The sequence below is a fragment of the Lathyrus oleraceus genome, chromosome 2 (genome assembly GCF_024323335.1).
Source record: "Lathyrus oleraceus cultivar Zhongwan6 chromosome 2, CAAS_Psat_ZW6_1.0, whole genome shotgun sequence".
Taxonomy (NCBI): Eukaryota; Viridiplantae; Streptophyta; class Magnoliopsida; order Fabales; family Fabaceae; genus Lathyrus; species Lathyrus oleraceus.
In genome coordinates this window covers 492,245,692-492,266,981 of record NC_066580.1, presented here as the reverse complement: position 1 = coordinate 492,266,981, position 21,290 = coordinate 492,245,692, and the positions used below count along the sequence as shown (strand labels likewise).

At 32.4% G+C, this 21,290-nt stretch overlaps 1 protein-coding gene and 2 pseudogenes across 1 annotated transcript; all 3 read left to right on the top strand.

The window, feature by feature from the left end:
- Window positions 1–407: 407 nt before the first annotated feature.
- Window positions 408–3,251, top strand: LOC127121593 (subtilisin-like protease SBT4.9). The gene is made up of 2 exons (XM_051052053.1): window positions 408–855; window positions 1,246–3,251. Exons 1-2 carry the CDS (start codon window positions 408–410, stop codon window positions 2,940–2,942), a joined length of 2,145 nt encoding a protein of 714 aa, XP_050908010.1. The 3' UTR covers window positions 2,943–3,251.
- A 3,776-nt stretch (window positions 3,252–7,027) lies between these two features.
- On the top strand, window positions 7,028–7,859 carry LOC127123945 (subtilisin-like protease SBT4.3; annotated as a pseudogene).
- A 3,767-nt stretch (window positions 7,860–11,626) lies between these two features.
- Window positions 11,627–12,901, top strand: LOC127123944 (subtilisin-like protease SBT4.9; annotated as a pseudogene).
- Window positions 12,902–21,290: the final 8,389 nt, after the last annotated feature.

Genomic DNA, 21,290 nt, shown 5'->3' with positions numbered 1-21,290 from the left:
AAAAAATATAGATTTTACTAAATATACCTCCCAATATACGTAAGTATTTATTTATTTTCCTAGATTTTAAATATTTGTTTATTTATTAAATCATATTTAACAGATTTAGGATACAACTGTCAATAAAAATTAGGATAGCATAAATAGCTATTATAACTATTTTATAATATTTAGTTTTAGTATTATCTCATGAAATCAAAAATACTTATTAAAATTTTCTTTTTAACCAAATTAAACAGAATTTTATTTATATTATAAAACAGATTTGACCTCTTTAATTGGTAATTTTATATTAAAGATAAGATTTTACATAAATTACTATTATAAAATATAATTTTGTCTTTTTTCTACGTGTATATAATAATTTGGGTTAGAGCTAACAATTCATCATTTCAAAATTACAAACAATGTCTAAGCATAATATTTTTCTATTCTTTTTCTGTGTGTCTATAATTTTTTTGGTTTGTGATGCCACTCAAAATGGTAATGAATACATTGTATACATGGGCTCACTTCCTAAAGAAAAATCATATTCTCCAACCTCTCATCATTTGAACATGTTGCAACAAGTCTTTGATGGTGGCAACATACAAAATTTCTTAATTAGAAGTTATAAGAGAAGTTTCAATGGTTTTGTTGCGATACTCAATGATCAACAAAGAGAAAAAATTGTTAGCATGAAAGGTGTTGTCTCAGTTTTTCCAAATCAAAACTTTCACATACAAACGACGAGATCCTGGAATTTTATTGGATTACCTCAAACAATCAAAAGAGATCCGATTATTGAGAGTGATTTGATAGTTGGAGTCATAGATAGCGGAATATGGCCAGAGTCTCAAAGTTTCAATGACAAAGGTATATATTTTATCAGTCAAATTAAAACATATTAGTATAATTATCTTTATATGTTAATTATTATATTTAATTAGTTCCTATTGTATGCAAATTTGTTTATCAATGTATATTTTTTTTAGATGTTAGCAATTATAAGTGGTATATATCTATTGAATGAAGATTAACCATTAACTTCCTTATCACTCTTCCAGATTCCAGAACATTGCTCAGTTTCAATTATTAAGCCAACTTTACATTTTCATATTTATAAATTGTTTTTGTAACTTAGAACATTGAGCAAAATTATTGTTTATATGGTAGGAAGAAATAATAAATGATAAGAGGAGTAACAATATTTATATATTTGAGTGTATTTATTTATTAAAGCCGTTGAGTTTTATGATTGATCAGGTCTTGGTCCCATTCCCAAAAAGTGGAAGGGAGTTTGTAAAGGTGGTGCTAACTTCACTTGCAACAACAAACTCATTGGAGCACGATTTTATGGTAACACAGATAGTGCAAGAGATGAGGCTGGTCATGGAACTCACACATCATCAACTGCAGGTGGAAGAGAGGTGCAAGGTGTGAGCTTTTTTGATCTTGCAAAAGGCACCGCAAGAGGTGGAGTCCCATCTTCAAGGATTGCTATGTATAAAATATGTGGTTCAGATGGTGCATGCAGTAGTGCTAGTATATTAGGTGCATTTGATGATGCCATTGCAGATGGTGTTGACATCATTTCACTCTCTGTTGGGGGTCAAGTTGCACTAGATTTTTTGAAAGATCCTATTGCCATTGCTTCTTTTCATGCCATGGAGAAGGGAATACTCACATCACATTCTGCAGGAAACTCTGGTCCTGACGTGAGTACTACTTCAAGTGTAGCACCTTGGTTATTTAGTGTTGCAGCAACTACCATAGATCGCAAATTCATTAGTAAGCTCATTCTTGGAAATGGAAAAACTTTCCTTGGTAGTTCAGTTAATCCTTTCCCCTCAAATGGCACAAAAATTCCAATAGCTAAGACCACTTGCTCTAAAGGCTTAGATACAATATTGGTCGAAGGTAAGATTGTTTTGTGCGAATTATCGGGGTTCGAAGCTCCAGCTTCTCAAAATGGTGCATATGGTTTAGTATCAAATGTTGAAGAGTCTCTGAATGACGTGGCTTTTGTCTCTAGTATGCCTTCAACTAACTTGAACTCAAAAGACTTTAAACTTGCTCAATCTTACATAAATTCCACTAGATCCCCTGAAGGTGAAATTTTGAAGAGTGAGATCTTACATGACACAACTGCGCCTAGAGTTGCTTCTTTCTCTTCTCGTGGTCCAAATCTAGTGGTTCCAGATATAATGAAACCAGATATAAGTGCCCCAGGAGTGGATATCTTGGCTGCATTTTCACCTCTATCCCCACCTTCTTCTAGTGTTTATGACACCAGAAAGGTTAGTTATAATATAGAATCTGGAACCTCCATGTCGTGTCCTCACATTGCCGGAATCGCTGCATATGTGAAATCATTTCATCCAAATTGGTCACCCGCTGCTATCAAATCTGCTATCATGACCACAGCAAAACCTGTGAATGGTACTTATAATAATTTGGCCGGGGAGTTTTCTTATGGATCAGGGAATGCCAATCCGCCACTAGCAGTTAACCCGGGACTTATTTATAACATCACAAAGGATGATTATGTGCAAATGCTTTGCAATTATGGTTACAATGATGAAAAAATTAAACAAATTAGTGGCGAAAACTCAAGATGTCGTGGAACTTCTAACCCATCATTAGTAAAAGATCTAAATTATCCTGCACTAGTGATTCCTGTTGTACCGAAAAAACAATTCAATATCAAGTTTCCTAGAACTGTTACCAATGTTGGCTCTCCTACTGCAACCTATAAGGCTATTGTCACTCCAATTCCAAATGTCAAGATTATCGTGGCGCCAAATCTCCTCTCATTCAAATCATTAAATGAGAAACAATCATTTGTCGTCACAGTTGTTGGAAGTGTAGGATCAAGTCAAACTGAGTTCACTTCGTCACTTGTTTGGTCAGATGGCACCCACAATGTCAGGAGTCCAATCATCGTACAATTAACGTCTTAAACCATGTTATTATTATGAAAAATAAACATGTGATTATTTTGTAATTAAACCATATAACCACCAATGGCTCTTTCTTGTGTTTGAGTTTAGTGCATTCATGAAAAATAAAAATTTATATGGCTGCAAAAGATTCCTTCTTTAAGAAATAAAAAAAATTTCGCATTCAAATTGTTCATTTCTTCATGGAAATTCTAGTCTCACTTCAAAATTCCATATTTTGTTGATGTAATTGGTATTAGTATTTGAATGTGATGAATGTAACCCGATGTGAAATTGTGATTAATGTCGATAGAATCTCTTAACTGATCATGAATAGAATGTGTGTGTTAATAAAGTTCTAACTCTGACAAAGTTCTTGTTTTTTTTATTATCGGGGTGTGGGTTACTTGAAGCAGTAATCATTCTAAAGATATTTAATCTTTAGTTTACTTTATTTCTTGTTTTTTCTTCTTTGAAATATTAAATGAACAATTATTTCAATACAATCATGAATTATTAATATTGTTTAACCAATGTTCTCCGATTTAAAGAGACATAAGATTCATGTTTTGAGAAAGATAATTGATAAATAAAAATGTTGACGACGTAAATTAGAAATGTTCATGTACAGTTTTGTAAAAAAAAAACAAATCCAACCTAACCGAGCTATAACAAAAGTTTGCTCAATATTTTTTCAATAAATACTTGTATTAATAAAACACAAGGGGTGTTAACCCAATACAAAAGGGAACAAAACTGAATCAAACTATTGGTTCGATGCACCAGTTTTAAATTTTAAACCGTATCAACCGTTACTAAATTTTTTTATTAAAAAAACCATGAATTAAACCATTATATTTTTTTAATAAAAAATCCTTTATGACTTCTCATTTCAATATTTTTCTATAAGCATTTTTTATATAATAAAATGATAATTTAATATTAATCAAAACAACTATTCTATTTTTAAAATAAAAATTATTTTCAAAAGTATTTTACACACAATTATAGTAAAATATAAAAAAAATGAAACAAATTATACTTAAATCAAAATAAGTAATTTATACTCTATTATTTAAATATAGTTTACATAATGCAAATTTTAGAATTTAAATTTACTTATTAATCGTTCAATGAAATTTGATTTTTGTATGATAGTAATTTTTATTGTTTAAAATAAACTTCAAATTAAATTTATGTTTAAAGCAGTGAAGCAGGTAAGTTATATTAAACTGTACCAAAAAATATGCATAATGTAGTGCAGTAATACCAAATGAGTGACACTAATATCATATCTTCTTAATGGTTAATAATCGCGGTCCGATTTAAATCGATTTTAGTATTGCAAACACTCCTAAATTATATTAGAGTTTGTACACGTGAATAATTAGGATAATTCAACTTATACCCAAGTTTGTATAAGACCGATAAAAACTCGAATGTAGGAAAGATGAAATTTGGAATTTTGTGTGAAAAGGATAGGTTTTTCTGAATGTATTTTTCTGAATCCAGAATGCTCAATTTATAGTTCAAACTAATGTTGTTTCATAAGGTTGCGACCATTGATGAAACACACACTTTCAGCAATACTTTTGCTAAATTTTGCACGGTTTCGCCTACAACAATATTTTTCAAATGTTATACAGTTTCACCTAAAGCAACACTTTTACCAAATATTGCACTGTTTCACCTACAACAAAAGTTTAAAAGGTTATACTATTTTGGATTCTGCAATACTTCAAGAAGTGTTCCTATTTCTTAATTCAAAATACAAACTACATAATGCAACACTTCACAAGTGTTGCCTCCTATTCATGAATTAAAAATACAAATTGCATACTACAACACTTCATAAGTGTTGGTTATATCTGAATAAAAAAAATCAACCTTCACTTGCATAATTTCTTGTCATTTTGAAACACACTCAAGATTATTAATTGTTAATAATTTACAACAATCCCCAACTTGTTCTAAAAATGGCAAGACCAATTCTAATAAAAGAGAAACAAAAAATGTTAATACAATTAAGTATCTTTTGATTTGAACTTAATCTTAGTAAGGATAACGTAAAGTTTAATCGGAATGTTAGTTCGCTATGCTGTGAACCGTTATCCCTTATGATTATACCGACGTTACCTTACACACATTGTTTAATAGTTCTTCACCTACATCTCTCTCCTAGCACTATTATAGCCATGTGTTTTTCCTGTTTTCGTGAATTTTTAATGAGAGAAACTTCAAGTCTCACTTTGAGACGACATGATCTCGAAATTCATATTGGTGAAGTTCATTTTGTATTTGTTTCTTGAGATACATATCATCGATATAGAACTTCATTAAGATTTTAAAAAAACTCAACCCTCAATATGTAATAGTCAACATTTTCATAGAATGTTGCGCAAACATCCAAATCAACAATTTGTTATTACCCATTGAAGCTATGGTTAAGGTTTGTTAAGTTCATATTGGGTTGCTACCATTGTCGGAATCTTTATTCAAGGAGTTTAAATCTCATACCTCTTGAGGTAGTCTTTTCTAAGTCTCCGCCCAATGTCTTAGTATTTGAATCAGCCTAATTATAGATCGATCTTATGTATGTGAGTGAAATGATTAAATCTTTAATCAATTTTCCCATAAAAGAATGTCTAAGTACTATTTGCCTAGACTTTTTGTTATACACTTTTTGTACGCTCTAGGTAAATTGATTTGACTACCACCATGTATCAACACCTTTGAAACATTATCTTTAGCCAATGGAACTTCCAACAGAATGTCCCTCAACCATTCAACTTTTTCACAAGCAGAAGCAAGAGTCTCAAACTCTAATTATATGGCTGAGAGTGTGATCCATATTTGATTCTCTTCCAAGAAATTGCACCCCCTGCTAGTGTAAATATCCACCCAAATGCAGATTTGTGATATTCAACACTCGATATCCAACTCACATCAGTATATCCTTCTAATATGGCAGGAAATCTACTATAATGGAGGCCGAGATTTTTAGTTTTCATAAGATATCCGAAAATCCTAATGATGGCCTTCCAGTGCTTACCATTTGGACTACTAGTAAAATTTACTCATTTTACTAATTGCAAATGCTATGTAGGGTCTAGTACATTGCATGCACTTGCATATTCCAATAGAGGCTTAAATCTTCCATCATTCTTTTGAAGTTTGAAACTAGGATCAAATGAAGTACTCACTTTCTTGAAATGTAAGTGATTGAACTTATCAAGTACTTTCTCAACATAATGTGTTTGACTAAGTTCATAACCCCCATTATTTTGCTTTACTTTGATCCCCAAGAGTGTGTCAACTAGTCCAAGATCATTCATCTTGAATGTGGAATATAGAAACCACTTTGTCTCTAAAATTCCATTCATCTAATTGCTAATGAGCAATCATATAATCAATATGGAGACAAATGAAGATCACAATATTCTCACACAACTTTGTGTAAAAACACTTGTACCAAGAATTATATGAAGACGATTTTTTTAGCTAATCAGGCATGATGATGCAAGAAGGTTTTTAGATGAAGTAGGAGATGAAATTATGAGAAATTTAAAGCATGTGGCTCAGATGGTGCATGCAGTAGTGTTAGTATATTAGGTGCATTTTATGATGCTATTGTGGATGATGTTGACATTATTTCACTCCCAGTTTGGGGTCGATATGCACTAGATTTTTTGAATGATCCTATTTGCATTTCTTATATTCATGCCATGGAGATGGGAATACTCACGTCACATTTAGCAGGAAACTATGGTCGTGATGTGAGTACTACTTTGAGCGTAACACCTTGGTTATTTAGTGTTGTAGCAGGTACCATAGTTTGGAAATTCATAAGTAAACTCGTTCTAGGAAATGGAAAAACTTTAATTGATAGTCTAGTTAATACTTTCCCCTTAAATGGCACAAAAATTCCAATAGATGAGGGTACTTGCTCAGACAGCTTAGATAAAATATTGTTGGAAGGTAAGATTGTTTTGTGTCAATCACGGGCGTTCGAAGATTCGGTTTCTCAAAGTGGTGCATATGGTATAGTCTCAAATGTTGAAGAGTCTCTAAATGACGTGGCCTTTGTTTACGGTATGCCTTAAACTAAATTGAACTCAAAAGACTTTAAACTTATTCAATTTTACATGGATTCCACTAGATCGTTATGAATTTTAAATAGTGAGATCTTAAATGACACAATTGTGCCTAGAGTTGCTTCTTTGTCTTCTCGGGGTCCAAATCTAGTGGTTCTAGAATTAATGAAACAAGATATAAGTGCCCTAGGATTGGATATCTTAGCTGCATTTTCACCTGTAGCCTAACATTTTTCTAGTGTTGGTGACACTAGAAAGGTTAGTTATAGCATAGAATCTGAAACCTCTATGTCGTGTCCCGACATTGCCGAAATCACTGAATATGTGAAATCATTTCATCCAGATTGGTTACCCGCTGCTATCAAATCTAATATCACGGCCATAATAAAACCTATGAATGGTACTTATAATGATTTGGCCGAGTAGTTTTCTTATGCATCAGGGAATGTCAATCCACCACTAGTAGTTAACCCATGACTTACTTATAACATCACAAAGGATGATTATGTGGAAATGCTTTGCAATTATGGTTACGATGATGAAAAAATTAAAAAAATTAGTGGCGAAAACTCAAGATGTCGTGGAACTTCTAATCTATCATTAGTAAAAAGATCTAAATTATCATGCACTAGTGATTTTTGTTGAATCTACAAAACAATTCAATATTAAATTTCCTAGAACTGTTACCAATATTAGCTCTCCTTCTGCAACCTACAAGGCTATTTTTACAGCAAAACCAAATGCCAAGATTACCATGGTGCCGAATCTCCTCTCATTCAAATCATTGAATGAGAAACAATCATCTTGCTTCACAGTTGTTGGGAGTGTACAATTAATGACATAAACCATGTTATTGTTATGGAAAAATAAACACGTGATTCTTTTATAATTAAACCATATAACCAAGAAGGACTTTTTCTTGTGTTTGAGTTTGGTATCTTCGTAAATATATAAATTTATATGCCAGCCAAAAATTCCTTCTTTAAGAAATAAAAAAAGTTTTGTATTGAAATTGTTCATTTCTTCATGGAAATTCTAGTCCCACTTTAATATTTCCATATTTTGTTGATGTAATTGGTATTAGTATTTGAATGTGATGAATGTAAATTAATTTCAAATTGTGATTAATGTTAGTAAAATCTCTTAACTGGTCATGAATAGAATCTGTGTGATGGTAAGATTCTAACTCTGACAAGGTTCTTGTTTTTTTTATCGGAATGGGGTTACTTGAAGCAGTTATCATTATATATATATATATATATATATATATATATATATATATATATATATATATATATATATATATATATATATATATATATATATATATATATATATATATATATATATATATAAAAGATATGTAATCTTTAGTTTACTTTATCTCTTATTTTTTCTAATTTTAAATATTAAATGAACATATCTTTCAATATAATCATGAATTATTAATATTGTTTAACCAATGTTCTCATATTCATAGAGACACAAGACCAAATCCAACCTAACCGAGCTATATCAAAAGTTCACTCGATATTTTTTTCAATAAATACCTTTCTTAATAAAACACAAGCGGTGCTAACCCAATACAAAAGGGAACCAAGCTGAACCAAATTATTGGTTTGATGCACGAGTTTTAAATTTTAAACCGTATTGAATCGTAACTAAATTTTTTAATTAAAAAAACCGTGAATTTCGACCATTATACTTTTATAATTTTTTTAATAAAAAATCTTTTTTGACTTTTCATTTCAATATTTTTCTATAAGCATATTTTTCTATAATTGAATCTAGAATTATATAATAAAATGATAATTTAATATTAATAAAAACAACTATTCTATTTTATAAATAAAAAATATTTTTTAAAGTATTTTACACACAGTTATAATAAAATATAAAAAAAATAAAAATATAAAAATATAAAAAATTATACTTAAATAAAAATAAGTTATTTATACTCTATTATTTAAAAAATAGTTTACGAAATGCAAAATTTAGAATTTAAATTTACTTATTAATGGTTAAATGAAATTTGATTTTTGAATGATAGTAATTTTTTTGTTTAAAATAAACTTCAAGTTAAAGTTATGTTTAAAACATTGAAGCAAGTAAGTTATATTAAACTGTACCAACATATATGCATACTATAGTGCACTAATACCAACTGAGTGACACTAATACCATATCTTATTAATGGTTAATAATTGCGGTTCGATTTAATTCTATTTTAATATTTCAAACACTCCTAAATTATCTTAGAATTTGTAGGCATGAATAATTAGGATAATTCAACCTATACTTGAGTTTGTATAAGATCGATGAAAACTCGATCGTAGGAAAGATGAAATCTGGAATTTTGTGTGAAAAGAATACACTTTTCTGAATGTATTTTTCTGAATCCGGAATGCTCAATTTATAGGTCAAACTAATATTGTTTCATAAGGTTGCGACCCTTGATAAAATACACATTGTCAGCAACATTTTTGCTAAATTTTGCATTGTTTCGCCTACAACAATATTTTTCAAACGTTGTACTATTTTACCTAAAGTGACAATTTTACCAAATATTGCAGTGTTTCGTCTACAACAAAAGTTTTAAAAGGTTGTACTATTTTGCATTCTGCAATACTTCAAGAAGTGTTCCTATTTCTTAATTCAAAATACAAACTACATAATGCAACACTTCACAAGTATTGCCTATTCATGAATTAAAAATACAAATTGCATACTACAACACTTCATAAGTGTTGGCTATATCTGAATAAAAAAAATTAACCTTCACTTGCATAATTTCTTGTCATTTTGAAACACACTCAAGATTATTAATTGTTAATAATTTACAACAATCCCCAACTTGTTCTAATAATGGCAAGACCAATTCTAATAAAAGAGAAACAAAAAATGTTAATATAATTAAGTATCTTTCGATTTGAACTTAATCTTAGTAAGGATAACGTAAAGTTTAATTGGAATGTTAGTTCGCTATGCTTTGAACCGTTATCCCTTATGATTATATTGGTGTTACCTTAAACACATTTTTTAATGGTTCTTCACCTACATCTCTCGCCTATCACTATTTATAGCCATGTGATTTTCCTGTTTTCTTGAATTTTTAATGAGAGAAACATCAACTCTCACTTTGAGACGACATCATCTCAAAATTCATATAGGTGAAGTTCATTTTGTATTTGTTTCTTAAGATACATATCCTCGATATAAAACTTCATTTATATTTTAAAAAAACTCAACCCTTAATATGTAATAGCCATATTTTCACATAATGTTGCGCAAACATCCAAATCAATGATTTGTTATTACTCATTGAAGTTATGGTTAAGGTTTGTGAAGTTCAGATTGGGTTGCTACCATTGTCGGAATCCTTATTCAAGGAGTTTGAATCTCATACCTCTTGAGGTAGTCTTTTCTACGTCTCCGCCCAATGGCTTAGTATTTGAATCAACCTAATTATAGATCGATCGTATGTATGTGAGTGAAATGATTAAATCTTTAATCAATTTTCTCACAAAAGAATGTCTAAGTACTATTTGCCTAGACTTTTTGTTATACACCCATTGTATACTATAGGTAAATATACTTGACTACCACAATGTATCAATACCTTTGAAATTTTGTCTTTAGCCAATGGAACTTCCAACAGAAGGTCCCTCAACCATTCAGTTTTTTCACAAGCGGAAGCAAGTGTCTCAAACTCTACTTATATGGTTGAGAGTGTGATCCATATTTGATTTTTGATCTTCCAAGAAATTGCTACCCCTGCTAGTGTAAATATCCACCCAAATGCAGATTGTGATATTAAACACTCGATATCCAACTCACATCAATATATCCTTCTAATATGGCAGGAAAACTACTATAATGGACCGAGATTTTTCAGTTTTCATAAGATAGCCAAAAATCCTAATAATGGCCTTCCAGTGCCCCCCATTTCAATTGTTAGTAAAATTTACTCATTTTACTAATTGCAAATGCTATGTAGGGTCTAGTACATTGCATGCACTTGCATATTACAATAGAGCTTCAACTCTTCCATCATTCTTTTGAAGTTTGATACTAGGATCAAATGGAGTACTCACTTTCTTGAATTGTAAGTGTTTAACTTATCAAGTACTTTCTCAATATAATGTATTTGACTAAGTTCATAATCCCCACTATTTCGCTTTACTTTGTACCCCAAGAGTGTGTTAACTAGTCCAAAATCATTCATCTTGAATGTGGAAGTTAGAAACGTCTTTATTTCTAAAATTCCATTCATCTAATTGCTAATGAGCAATCATATAATCAATATGAAGACAAATGAATATCACAATGTTATCACACAACTTTGTGTACAAACACTTGTACCAAGAATTATATGAAGATTTTTTAGCTAATCATGTATGATGATGCAAGAAGGTTTTTAGATGAAGTGAGAGGTGAAATTATGAGAAATTTAAAGTATGTGGTTCAGATGGTGCATGCAGTGGTGCTAGTATATTAGGTGCATTTGATGATGCCATTGTGGATGGTGTTGACTTCACTTCACTCTCAGTTTGAGGACGATATGCACTAGATTTTTTTAATGATCCTATTTGCATTCCTTCTTTTCATGCCATGGATATGGGAATACTAACGTCACATTCAGCAGGAAACTCTGGTCCTGACGTGAGTACAACTTCGAGTGTAGCGCCTTGGTTATTTAGTGTTGCAGCATCTACCATAGTTTGGAAATTCATTAGTAAGCTCGTTCTAGGAAATGGAAAAGCTTTCATTGGTAGTTTAGTTAATAATTTCCCCTCAAATGGGACAAAAGTTCCAATGGTTGAGGGTACTTGCTGAGCCAACTTAGATAAAACATTGGTGGAAGGTAAGATTGTTTTGTATGAATCACAGAGGTTTGAATATTCGGCTTCTCAAAGTGATGCATATGGTATAGTCTCAAATGTTGAAGATTTTATAAATGATGTGGCCTTTGTTTCTGGCATGCCTTCAACTAAATTGAACTCAAAAGACTTTAAACTTATTCTATCTTACGTGGATTCCACTAGATCCTTATGAACTTTAAACAGTGAGATCTTAAATGACACAATTGCGCCTAGAGTTGCTTCTTTGTCTTCTCGGGGCCCAAATCCAGATGTTCTAGATATAATGAAACAAGATATAAGTGCCCTAGGATTGGATATCTTGGCTGCATTACCACCTTTAGCCTAATGTTCTTCTAGTGTTGGTGGTACCAGAAAGGTTAGTTATAGAATAGAATCTGGAACCTTTATAGAGTGTCCCCATATTACCAAAATCACTGCATATATGAAATCATTTCATCCAGATTGGTTACCCGCTGCTATCAAATCTACTATCATGGCCACAACTAAACATGTGAATGGTACTTATAATGATTTAGTCGGGGAGTTTTCTTATGCATCAGGGAATGCTAATCCACCTATGACTTATATATAACATCACAAAGGATGATTATGTGGAAATACTTTGCAATTATGGTTACGATGATGAAAAAGTTAAAAAATTAGTGGTGAAAACTAAAGATGTCGTGGAACTTCTAACCCATCATTAGTAAAAGATCTAAATTATCCTGCATTAGTGATTCTTATTGCACCTAAAAAACAATTCAATATTAAGTTTCCTAGAACTGTTACCAATGTTGGCTCTCCTACTGCAACCTACAAGGCTATTGTCACTCCAATACCAAATGTCAAGATTACCATGGCGCCAAATCTCCTATCATTCAAATCATTAAATGAGAAACAATCATTTGTCTTCACAGTTGTTGGGAGTGTAGGATCAAGTTAAACTGAGTTTTCTTCGTCACTTGTTTGGTCATGTGGCACCCACAATGTCAAGAGTCCAATCATCATACAATTAACGACTTAAACCATGCTATTGTTATGGAAAAATAAACATGTGATTCTTTTGTAATTAAACCATATATCCAAGAAGGGCTCTTTCTTGTGTTTGAGTTTGGTGCCTTCATGAAAAATAAAAATTTATATGCCTGCAAAAAATTCCTTCTTTAAGAAATAAAAAAAGTTTTGTATTGAAATTGTTCATTTCTTCATGGAAATTCTAGTCCCACTTCAATATTTCAATATTTTTTGGATGTAATTGGTATTAGTATTTATATGTGATGAATGTATACTGATGTGAAATTATGATTAATATCGGTAGAATCTCTTAACTCATCATGAATAGAATTTGTGTGATGGTAAGGTTCTAACTCTGACAAGGTTCTAGTTTTTTTTATCGGGGTGGGGGTTACTTGAAGCAGTTATCATTCTAAACATATATACATAAAGATATTTAATCTTTAGTTTACTTTATTTCTTGTTTTTTCTGATTTTAAATATTAAATGAACATATCTTTCAATATAATCATGAATTATTAATATTGTTTAATTAATGTTTTCAGATTCACGGAGACACAAGATTCATGTTTTGGGAAAGATAATTGATAAATAAAAATGTTAGACTATGTAAATTAGAAATGTTCGTGTACAGTTTTTTCAAAAACAAAACCAAATCGAACCTAACCAAGTTATGACAAAAGTTCACTCGATATTGGTTTGATGCACCAGTTTTAAATTTTAAACCATATCGAATCGTTACTAAATTTTTTAATTTAAAAAACCGTGAATTTCGACCATTATACTTTTTCAAATTTTTTTAATAAAAAATCATTTTTGACTTTTCATTTCAATATTTTTCTATAAGCATTTTTATATAATTGAATCTAAAATTATATAATAAAATGATAATTTAATATTAATAAAAACAACTATTCTATTTTTAAAATAAAAATTAGTTTTTAAAGTATTTTACACACAGTTATACTAAAATATAAAATAAAAAAAATATGAAAAAAATTATACTTAAATAAAAATAAGTAATTTATACTCTATTATTTAAATATAGTTTACGTAATGCAAAATTTAGAATTTAAATTTACTTATTAATCGTTAAATGAAATTTGATTTTTGTATGATAGTAATTTTTTTTTGTTTAAAACAAACTTCAAGTTAAAGTTATGTTTAAAACATTGAAGCAAGTAAGTTATATTAAACTGTACCAACATATATGCATACTATAGTGCAGTAATACCAACTGAGTCACACTAATATCATATCTTATTAATGATTAATAATCGCGGTTCAATTTAATTCGATTTTAATATTTCAAACACTTCTAAATAGTCTTAGAGTTTGTACGTATGAATAATTAGGATAATTCAACCTATACTTGAGTTTGTATAAGACCGATGAAAACTCGAATGTAGGAAAGATGAAATCTGGAATTTTGTGTGAAAAGGATTGACTTTTCTGAATGTATTTTTCTGAATCCGTAATGCTCAATTTATAGGTCAAACTAATATTGTTTCATAAGGTTGCGACCCTTGATAAAATACACACTATCAACAACATTTTTGCAAAATTTAGCATTGTTTCGCCTACAACAATATTTTTCAAACGTTGTACTGTTTTACCTAAAGTGACAATTTTACCAAATATTGCAGTGTTTCGCCTACAACAAAAGTTTAAAAAGGTTGTACTATTTTGCATTCTGCAACACTTCAAGAAGTGTTCCTATTTCTTAATTCAAAATACAAACTACATAATGCAACACTTCACAAGTGTTGTCTATTTCTGAATTCAAAATACAAATTGCATACTGCAACACTTCACTAGTGTTACCTATTTCTGAAGAAAAAAATTAACCTTCACTCACATAATTTCTTGTCATTTTGAAACACACTCAAAATTATTAATTGTTAATAATTTACAACAATCTCCCACTTGTTCTAATAATGGCAAGACCAATTTTAATAAAAGAGAAACAAAAAAGGTTGATACAATTAAGTATCTTTCGATTTGAACTTAATCTTAGTAAGGATAACGTAAAGTTTAATCGAAATGTTAGTTCGCTATGCTTGAACCATTATATCTTATGATTATTCTGGCGTTACCTTACACATATTCTTTAATGGTTCTTCGCCTACATCTCTCGCCTAACACTATTTGTAGCCATGTGCTTTTCCTGTTTTTCAGAATTTTAATGAGAGAAACTTCAACTCTGACTTTGAGACGACATCATCTCAAAATTCATATAGGTAAAGTTCATTTTGTATTTGTTTCTTAAGATGCATATCCTCGATATAGAACTTCATTAAGATTTTGAAAAAACTAAACCCTCAATATGTAATAGTCAACATTTTCACATAATGTTGCACAAACAACCAAATCAACGATTTGTTATTACCCATTGAATCAAAGGTTAAAGTTTGTTAACTTCATATTGGGTTACTACTATTGTCGGAATCCTTATTCAAGGAGTTTAAATTTCATAGCTTTTAAGGTAATGTTTTCTAAGTCTCCGCGCAGTGGCTTAGTATTTGAATCATCCATTATAGATCGATTATTTGTATGTGAGTGAAATGATTACATATTTAATCAATTTTCTCACAAAAGATTGTCTAAGTCCTATTTACCTAGACTTTCTGCAATTCACTTTTTGTATGCTCTAGGTAAATTGACTTGACTACCGCAATGTATCAACACATTTGAAACATTGTCTTTAGCCAATGGAACTTCTAACAGAAAGTCCCTCAATCATTCATCTTTTTCACAAGTGGAAGCAAGAGTCTCAAACTCTAATTATATGGTTGAGAGTGTGATCCATATTCGATTCTTGCTCTTCCAAGAAATTTCACCCCTGCTAGTGTAAATATCCATCCAAATGCAAATTTATGATATTCAATACTCGATATCCAACTCACATCAGTATATCCTTCTAATATGGAAGGAAATATACTATGATGGAGACCAAGATTTTAAGTTTTCATAAGATAGCCGAAAATTCTAATGATGACCTTCCAGTGCCCCCCATTTCACACAACTTTGTGTACAAACACTTGTACCAAGATTTATATGAAGAAGATTTTTTAGCTAATCATGTATGATGATGCAAGAAGGTATTCAGGTGAAGTGAGAGATGAAATTATGAGAAATTTAAAGTATGTGGTTCAGATGGTGCATGCAGTAGTGCTAGTATATTAGATGCATTTAATGATGCCATTGTGGATGGTGTTGACATCATTTCATTCTCAGTTAGGGGTAGAGATGCACTAGATTTTTTGAATGATCCTATTTTCATTCCTTCTTTTCATGCCATGAAGATGGGAATACTCATGTCACATTCAGCAGGAAACTCTGGTCCTGACGTGTGTAACACCCACATATAATATATGTCTAGAATACATGTTGTACATAGTGTAAAACTGGTACTAAAATACATAAGTGCCTAGCAGCACAGTGTACAAATACAAATACATGCCCAAAATAACATAATATGGCATAAATGTACATAAGAGTGCCCAAAATAAAACTACTGATCTAGATCATTAGACAATGATCTCAAAAATATCTACACAATGGAAGAAAAGCCATAAGTCCTCACGTAAGCAAGACATCACTCTATCTTGCCCTTACTCTTATCCTGCTCAGAACCACCTGAAAAATAATCAACAACATGGGGTGAGATAATAATCTCAGTGGGTTGCCTATCTTATGGGTCCACTCGGCTCTACAAGGTTTCCTAATCAGTAATCAACTCATATCCAACTCAAGTCAACAAGGGAACGAAGACTTGAGCGATGGGGAAACTATCTCACAATTGTATGGAAACATGCATCTGAGTTCTCGCAACTCAAACCAGATCATTATTAAGGTCAAGACACATCAATTCTCGAATGGACTTATGTCTAAGCCAGACCCGATTCATGCATGCTCGTATGATTCGACTTTCACGGTGGATATCCGGTTCCCCTATAGGACCTAAACCCACTATTGAGAACCATCACTCGTATGGGACTCTACCCACTTTGAGTCTCTTTCACCGTATGGGCCTTATCCCACTTTGGTGTCCACCTTTCCCCCATGTCCGCCATGGTTGGGGCTTAAACCCAATTGAGGCTCGAATCATTGGTCCCACATCCCAATGCTTACACGTCTAAGCGTACTAATAGAGATGTGTACCACCACAGAAAACATACATTCTGAATACATGATCGGTTCTACAATCATCGATTCCATGAACCATAACATAATTCATCAATCATAGGTGACTTTATTCACCACAATACACAACAATAACATGGCATGTTCCATACAATGCGTCTCGTTCTCAATCAAGGCAACAATTCATCCACGACCTCCACATAAGCGTCGTACGAATTAATATCGTATTCTCACATTATCTAGATTATAAACCTCACTCATGACCTAACTTTAATCCTATGTTAACTCACTAGATTCATCATGTAATTTTCACCATTAACATGTATTCGACATAAACATAGCATCACAATTGATTAATGGATGGAAGAATGCATTTAGAAACACTTAGGAAATGGATTTTGAAGTTTTTAACTTGAGTCAATCGATTGGTTGGGGAAGCCCAACCGACTGGTTCCACTCACATTTCTGTTTTTCAAAATTTGTTGAGTGTCAATCGATTGATCCTGAGTGTCAATCGATTGATCTTGCTGAAAATTCCCACTCTTCATATATAGCAAGTTTGTGCAATCGATTGACATGCAGTGTCAATCGATTGGTCTTGTAAAAATTTCATTTTTCTGCTAAACCAAAGGCTGTCAATCGATTGATAACAGGGGCCAATTGATTGGCTCACTCATATTTTCATTTTTCCACTTCTCAGAACACCATTTTCCTCTGTAACTCCATTTCCAATCAAACCCACACTCCTTCTTCCAACACATCCATCTCACTACATGCTCATATACACATGTACAACAAGAATTCCAAGTTCATAACTACAAGGATTTCAACATCATAACATAACCATAACAAATCATATTATCATACCAATCATAAAAACACATCAAGGCACATGTTCATGAAAATCAACAAGAGCAAGAACATATTCATCTTATAGAATGGATATTCATGATTTGTGTAACATTATACAACCCTGACTTTTCTAGAAACCTAAAGTTTCTAACTAGAACCCACCTCAAGAAATTGAAGAGGAGAAGTTGTGGAAGATGAAATGAGGATGAAGATGATGGTGTTGGTTCCAAGTTTTTTCCTTCTTCTTCTTCTCCACTAGCCTTGCTTTTCCTTCTTCTCTTAAGCTTCCTCTTTCTTTCTATGCTTTCCTTTCTCTCTACTTATCCTTTCTGATACATAGAAAACAAATGGCAAGTGGTAGGTGGTATAATACACAAACATGTGGTGGTGAGTGGGTCAAAGGTCATATTTGTTCTACCGGAGTGGTGGAGTGGTTAGAAAGTGGTGGAGTGGTAGCAAAAACTATCTCAAGTGGCACTAACTTGTAATATTTGTTCTACTGGAGTTATTGACCCATTATTAGTGTTACCAAAATGTCCCAATTAATAAAAGGCCAGTTCCGAATAATATTAATTAAGTCAACCTGAACTCACTATTTGCTCTATTTATCCCAATTGGCAACTTTTAGAGCACATAGGAACTCAGTTGATCTCAATTAATAAGAATTTAGGCATTTAAGGAAATACGGGGTATTACATCCTCCCCCCTTAAATAAAATCCGTCCTCGAATTTAAATATTACCTGGAAGAGATGAGGGTAAGCTTCTCGCATTTCTGACTCTAGTTCTGAGGTGGCGTCACCTGGGTGTGATTCATCCCACTGAACCTTAACAAGAGAAATCTCCTTATTCCTTAATACCTTAACTTCTCGTCTTGTAATGCGACTTGGTAGAGGTTCGAAAGTCAGATCTGCTTCTACTTCTACTGAATCTGGAAGAATAGGCCGAAGAGAATCTGGAATGAACTTCCGGAGTTGAGATACGTGAAAAACATCATGCATTTCTGATAGAGAATGTGGTAAGGCTAATCTGTAGGTTACTTCTCCAATTCTCTCTATAATGTTGTATGGCCCTATGTATCTCGGACTTAGCTTCCGTGACTTAAACGGTCCTTTTAGTCTCAACCTCGAAGTCACCTTCAAAAATACATGGTCCCCTTCATTAAATTCCAATGGTCTTCTCCTGTGATCCGCATAGCTCTTTTGGCGATCTTGTGCTTTCTTTATCTTATCATGAACCATCCTTATCTTTTTAGTTGTCTCTTGAATAATCTTCGGTCCTAAGATCCTTTCTTCGCCAACTTCTGTCCAACATAAAGGTGTTCTACATTTCCGTCCATACAAGGCTTCATAAGGTGCCATCCCAATACTTGCATGATAACTATTGTTATATGCGAATTCAATCAATGGTAAAAGCTCATTCCAATTCCCTCCACTTTTAAGTACACAAGCTCTTAACATATCTTCCAGTGTCTGTATTGTCCGTTCAATCTGACCATCCGTCTGAGGATGATTAGAGGTACTCAAACACAATCTCGATCCCATAGCTTATTGGAATGCTCTCCAAAACCTTGAAGTAAACTTTGGGTCTCTATCGGACACAATGCTAGTAGGAACACCGTGCAACCTAACAATTTCTGAAATGAACAACCGTGCAAGATGACTTGCCTTGTAAGTAGTCTTCACAGCCAAGAAGTGCACAGAATTAGTCAACCGATCCACAATCACCCAAACTGAATCATAACCACCTTGGGTCCGAGGTAACCCTACTGCAAAATCCATTGAAATACTATCCCATTTCCAAACTGGAATCTCTAAAGGCTACAATAACCCACATGGCTTCTGATGTTCAATCTTTACCTGTTGGCATACAATGCATTCTGACACATACTCTGCGATATCCCTTTTCATCCCAGGCCACCAATAGTCCTTCTTCAAGTCTTGATACATCTTTGATGAACCTGGATGTATAGTAAACACTCCTTTGTGAGCTTCCTCCAAAACTTTCCTTTTCAGCTCGACATCATCCGGAACACAAATCCTTTGATTAAACAGAATGACTCTATCTGGTGACTGAGTGAAACCTGGTTGAGTCGACATCTCTTGCAATTTCTCATCTATCATTTGTCTTTGTCGGATCGCTTCCCTTAGGTTAGAAGTAACATTCAAATTTCCCATTATCACACCATCCCGCGTCCAACTAAACTGAAGATTGAGATCTCGAAACTTTTCCAACAATGCGTACTCTAACATCATCAACTCCGCTTTATGAATCTCTTTCCGACTTAAGGCATTCGCTTTATGAATCTCTTTCGGAAGCATTCTTCGGTCTTTCCCAATTAATAACTGCTTCAACTTTAGATGGATCCACCGATACTCCTCCTTATGATATTACATGACCAAGAAACCTCACTTCGTTCATCCAAAATTCACACTTACTTAACTTAGCAAAGAGTTTTTTCTCTTGCAGTACTGATGTAAGACCCTAATTTTGACCCTAAGATCGCTCATGGCATCATATCATTGCTTAATACATTGCCTCAAGGATCATAGCATGTGTGGCTCATTAACCCTAGGTTTAGGGACTTGTGTGAGTGGTTGAGACCACCAAGCATGCTTGTATTATATATTATTGATTTTCTTATTTTGTTTACTAACCAAAAGCACAAAAATATGTCACTAACTCCTTTTGTTTTGAAGCTCAAGTAATCATGAGATCCCCTGCTCCTAGGAGGCTCCTATGCTCAATGAAGTGGCTAGATGAAGATGAGAACAAACATGACAATGGTCCAAAAGGTTCCTAATCATCATATATGCCTCCCAAGTATCTCAATTTTCCAATTTGATCAAGATAACCCAAAGGGCTTGAAGATTGTTTCTCAAGGAAACCCTAATTCAACTGTGCTTTGATTGTGCCTTGCTCATGAAGCAACCTCAACGTATGATCAAATCCAATCAAGGGAAGTTCTTTCATTCATTATTTTATGCATATATGAGCCTATTTAGGCATCCTCAATCATTCATTCATCAAGATTTGAAGTTGGCCTTGAGAAGTTGACCAGTTAAGTCATCTGACTAAATTGAGGATCACTGAGACACAACTTATGATATTTTTGTCAAATGAAGATGACCCCGAGATAAAAAATGTTCTTAAGAACCATATGAACAACTTTAATGTTCATCAAAAATCCATTTGAAACTTGTAAGGTCATCATTCATTTCAAAACATTATAGGTCATTTTGACTGAAACCCTAATTTTGGGTCAACTTCCCAAAGACCTAACTTCCTTATTTTTTATGATTTTGAGGTGATACCAAGTTAATTGGAAAGCTTAAGATGTCTGTTTCACATGTTATGTTGGACAAAATTTCATAATCCTAAAATAAACACATGTGATCATACA

Coding starts and splice junctions, on each gene's coding strand:
- LOC127121593 (XM_051052053.1), top strand. CDS start 408: ATGTCTAAGCATAATATTTTTCTATTCTTTTTCTGTGTGTCTATAATT. Junction 856..1,245: donor TCAAAGTTTCAATGACAAAG/GTATATATTTTA, acceptor ATGATTGATCAG/GTCTTGGTCCCATTCCCAAA.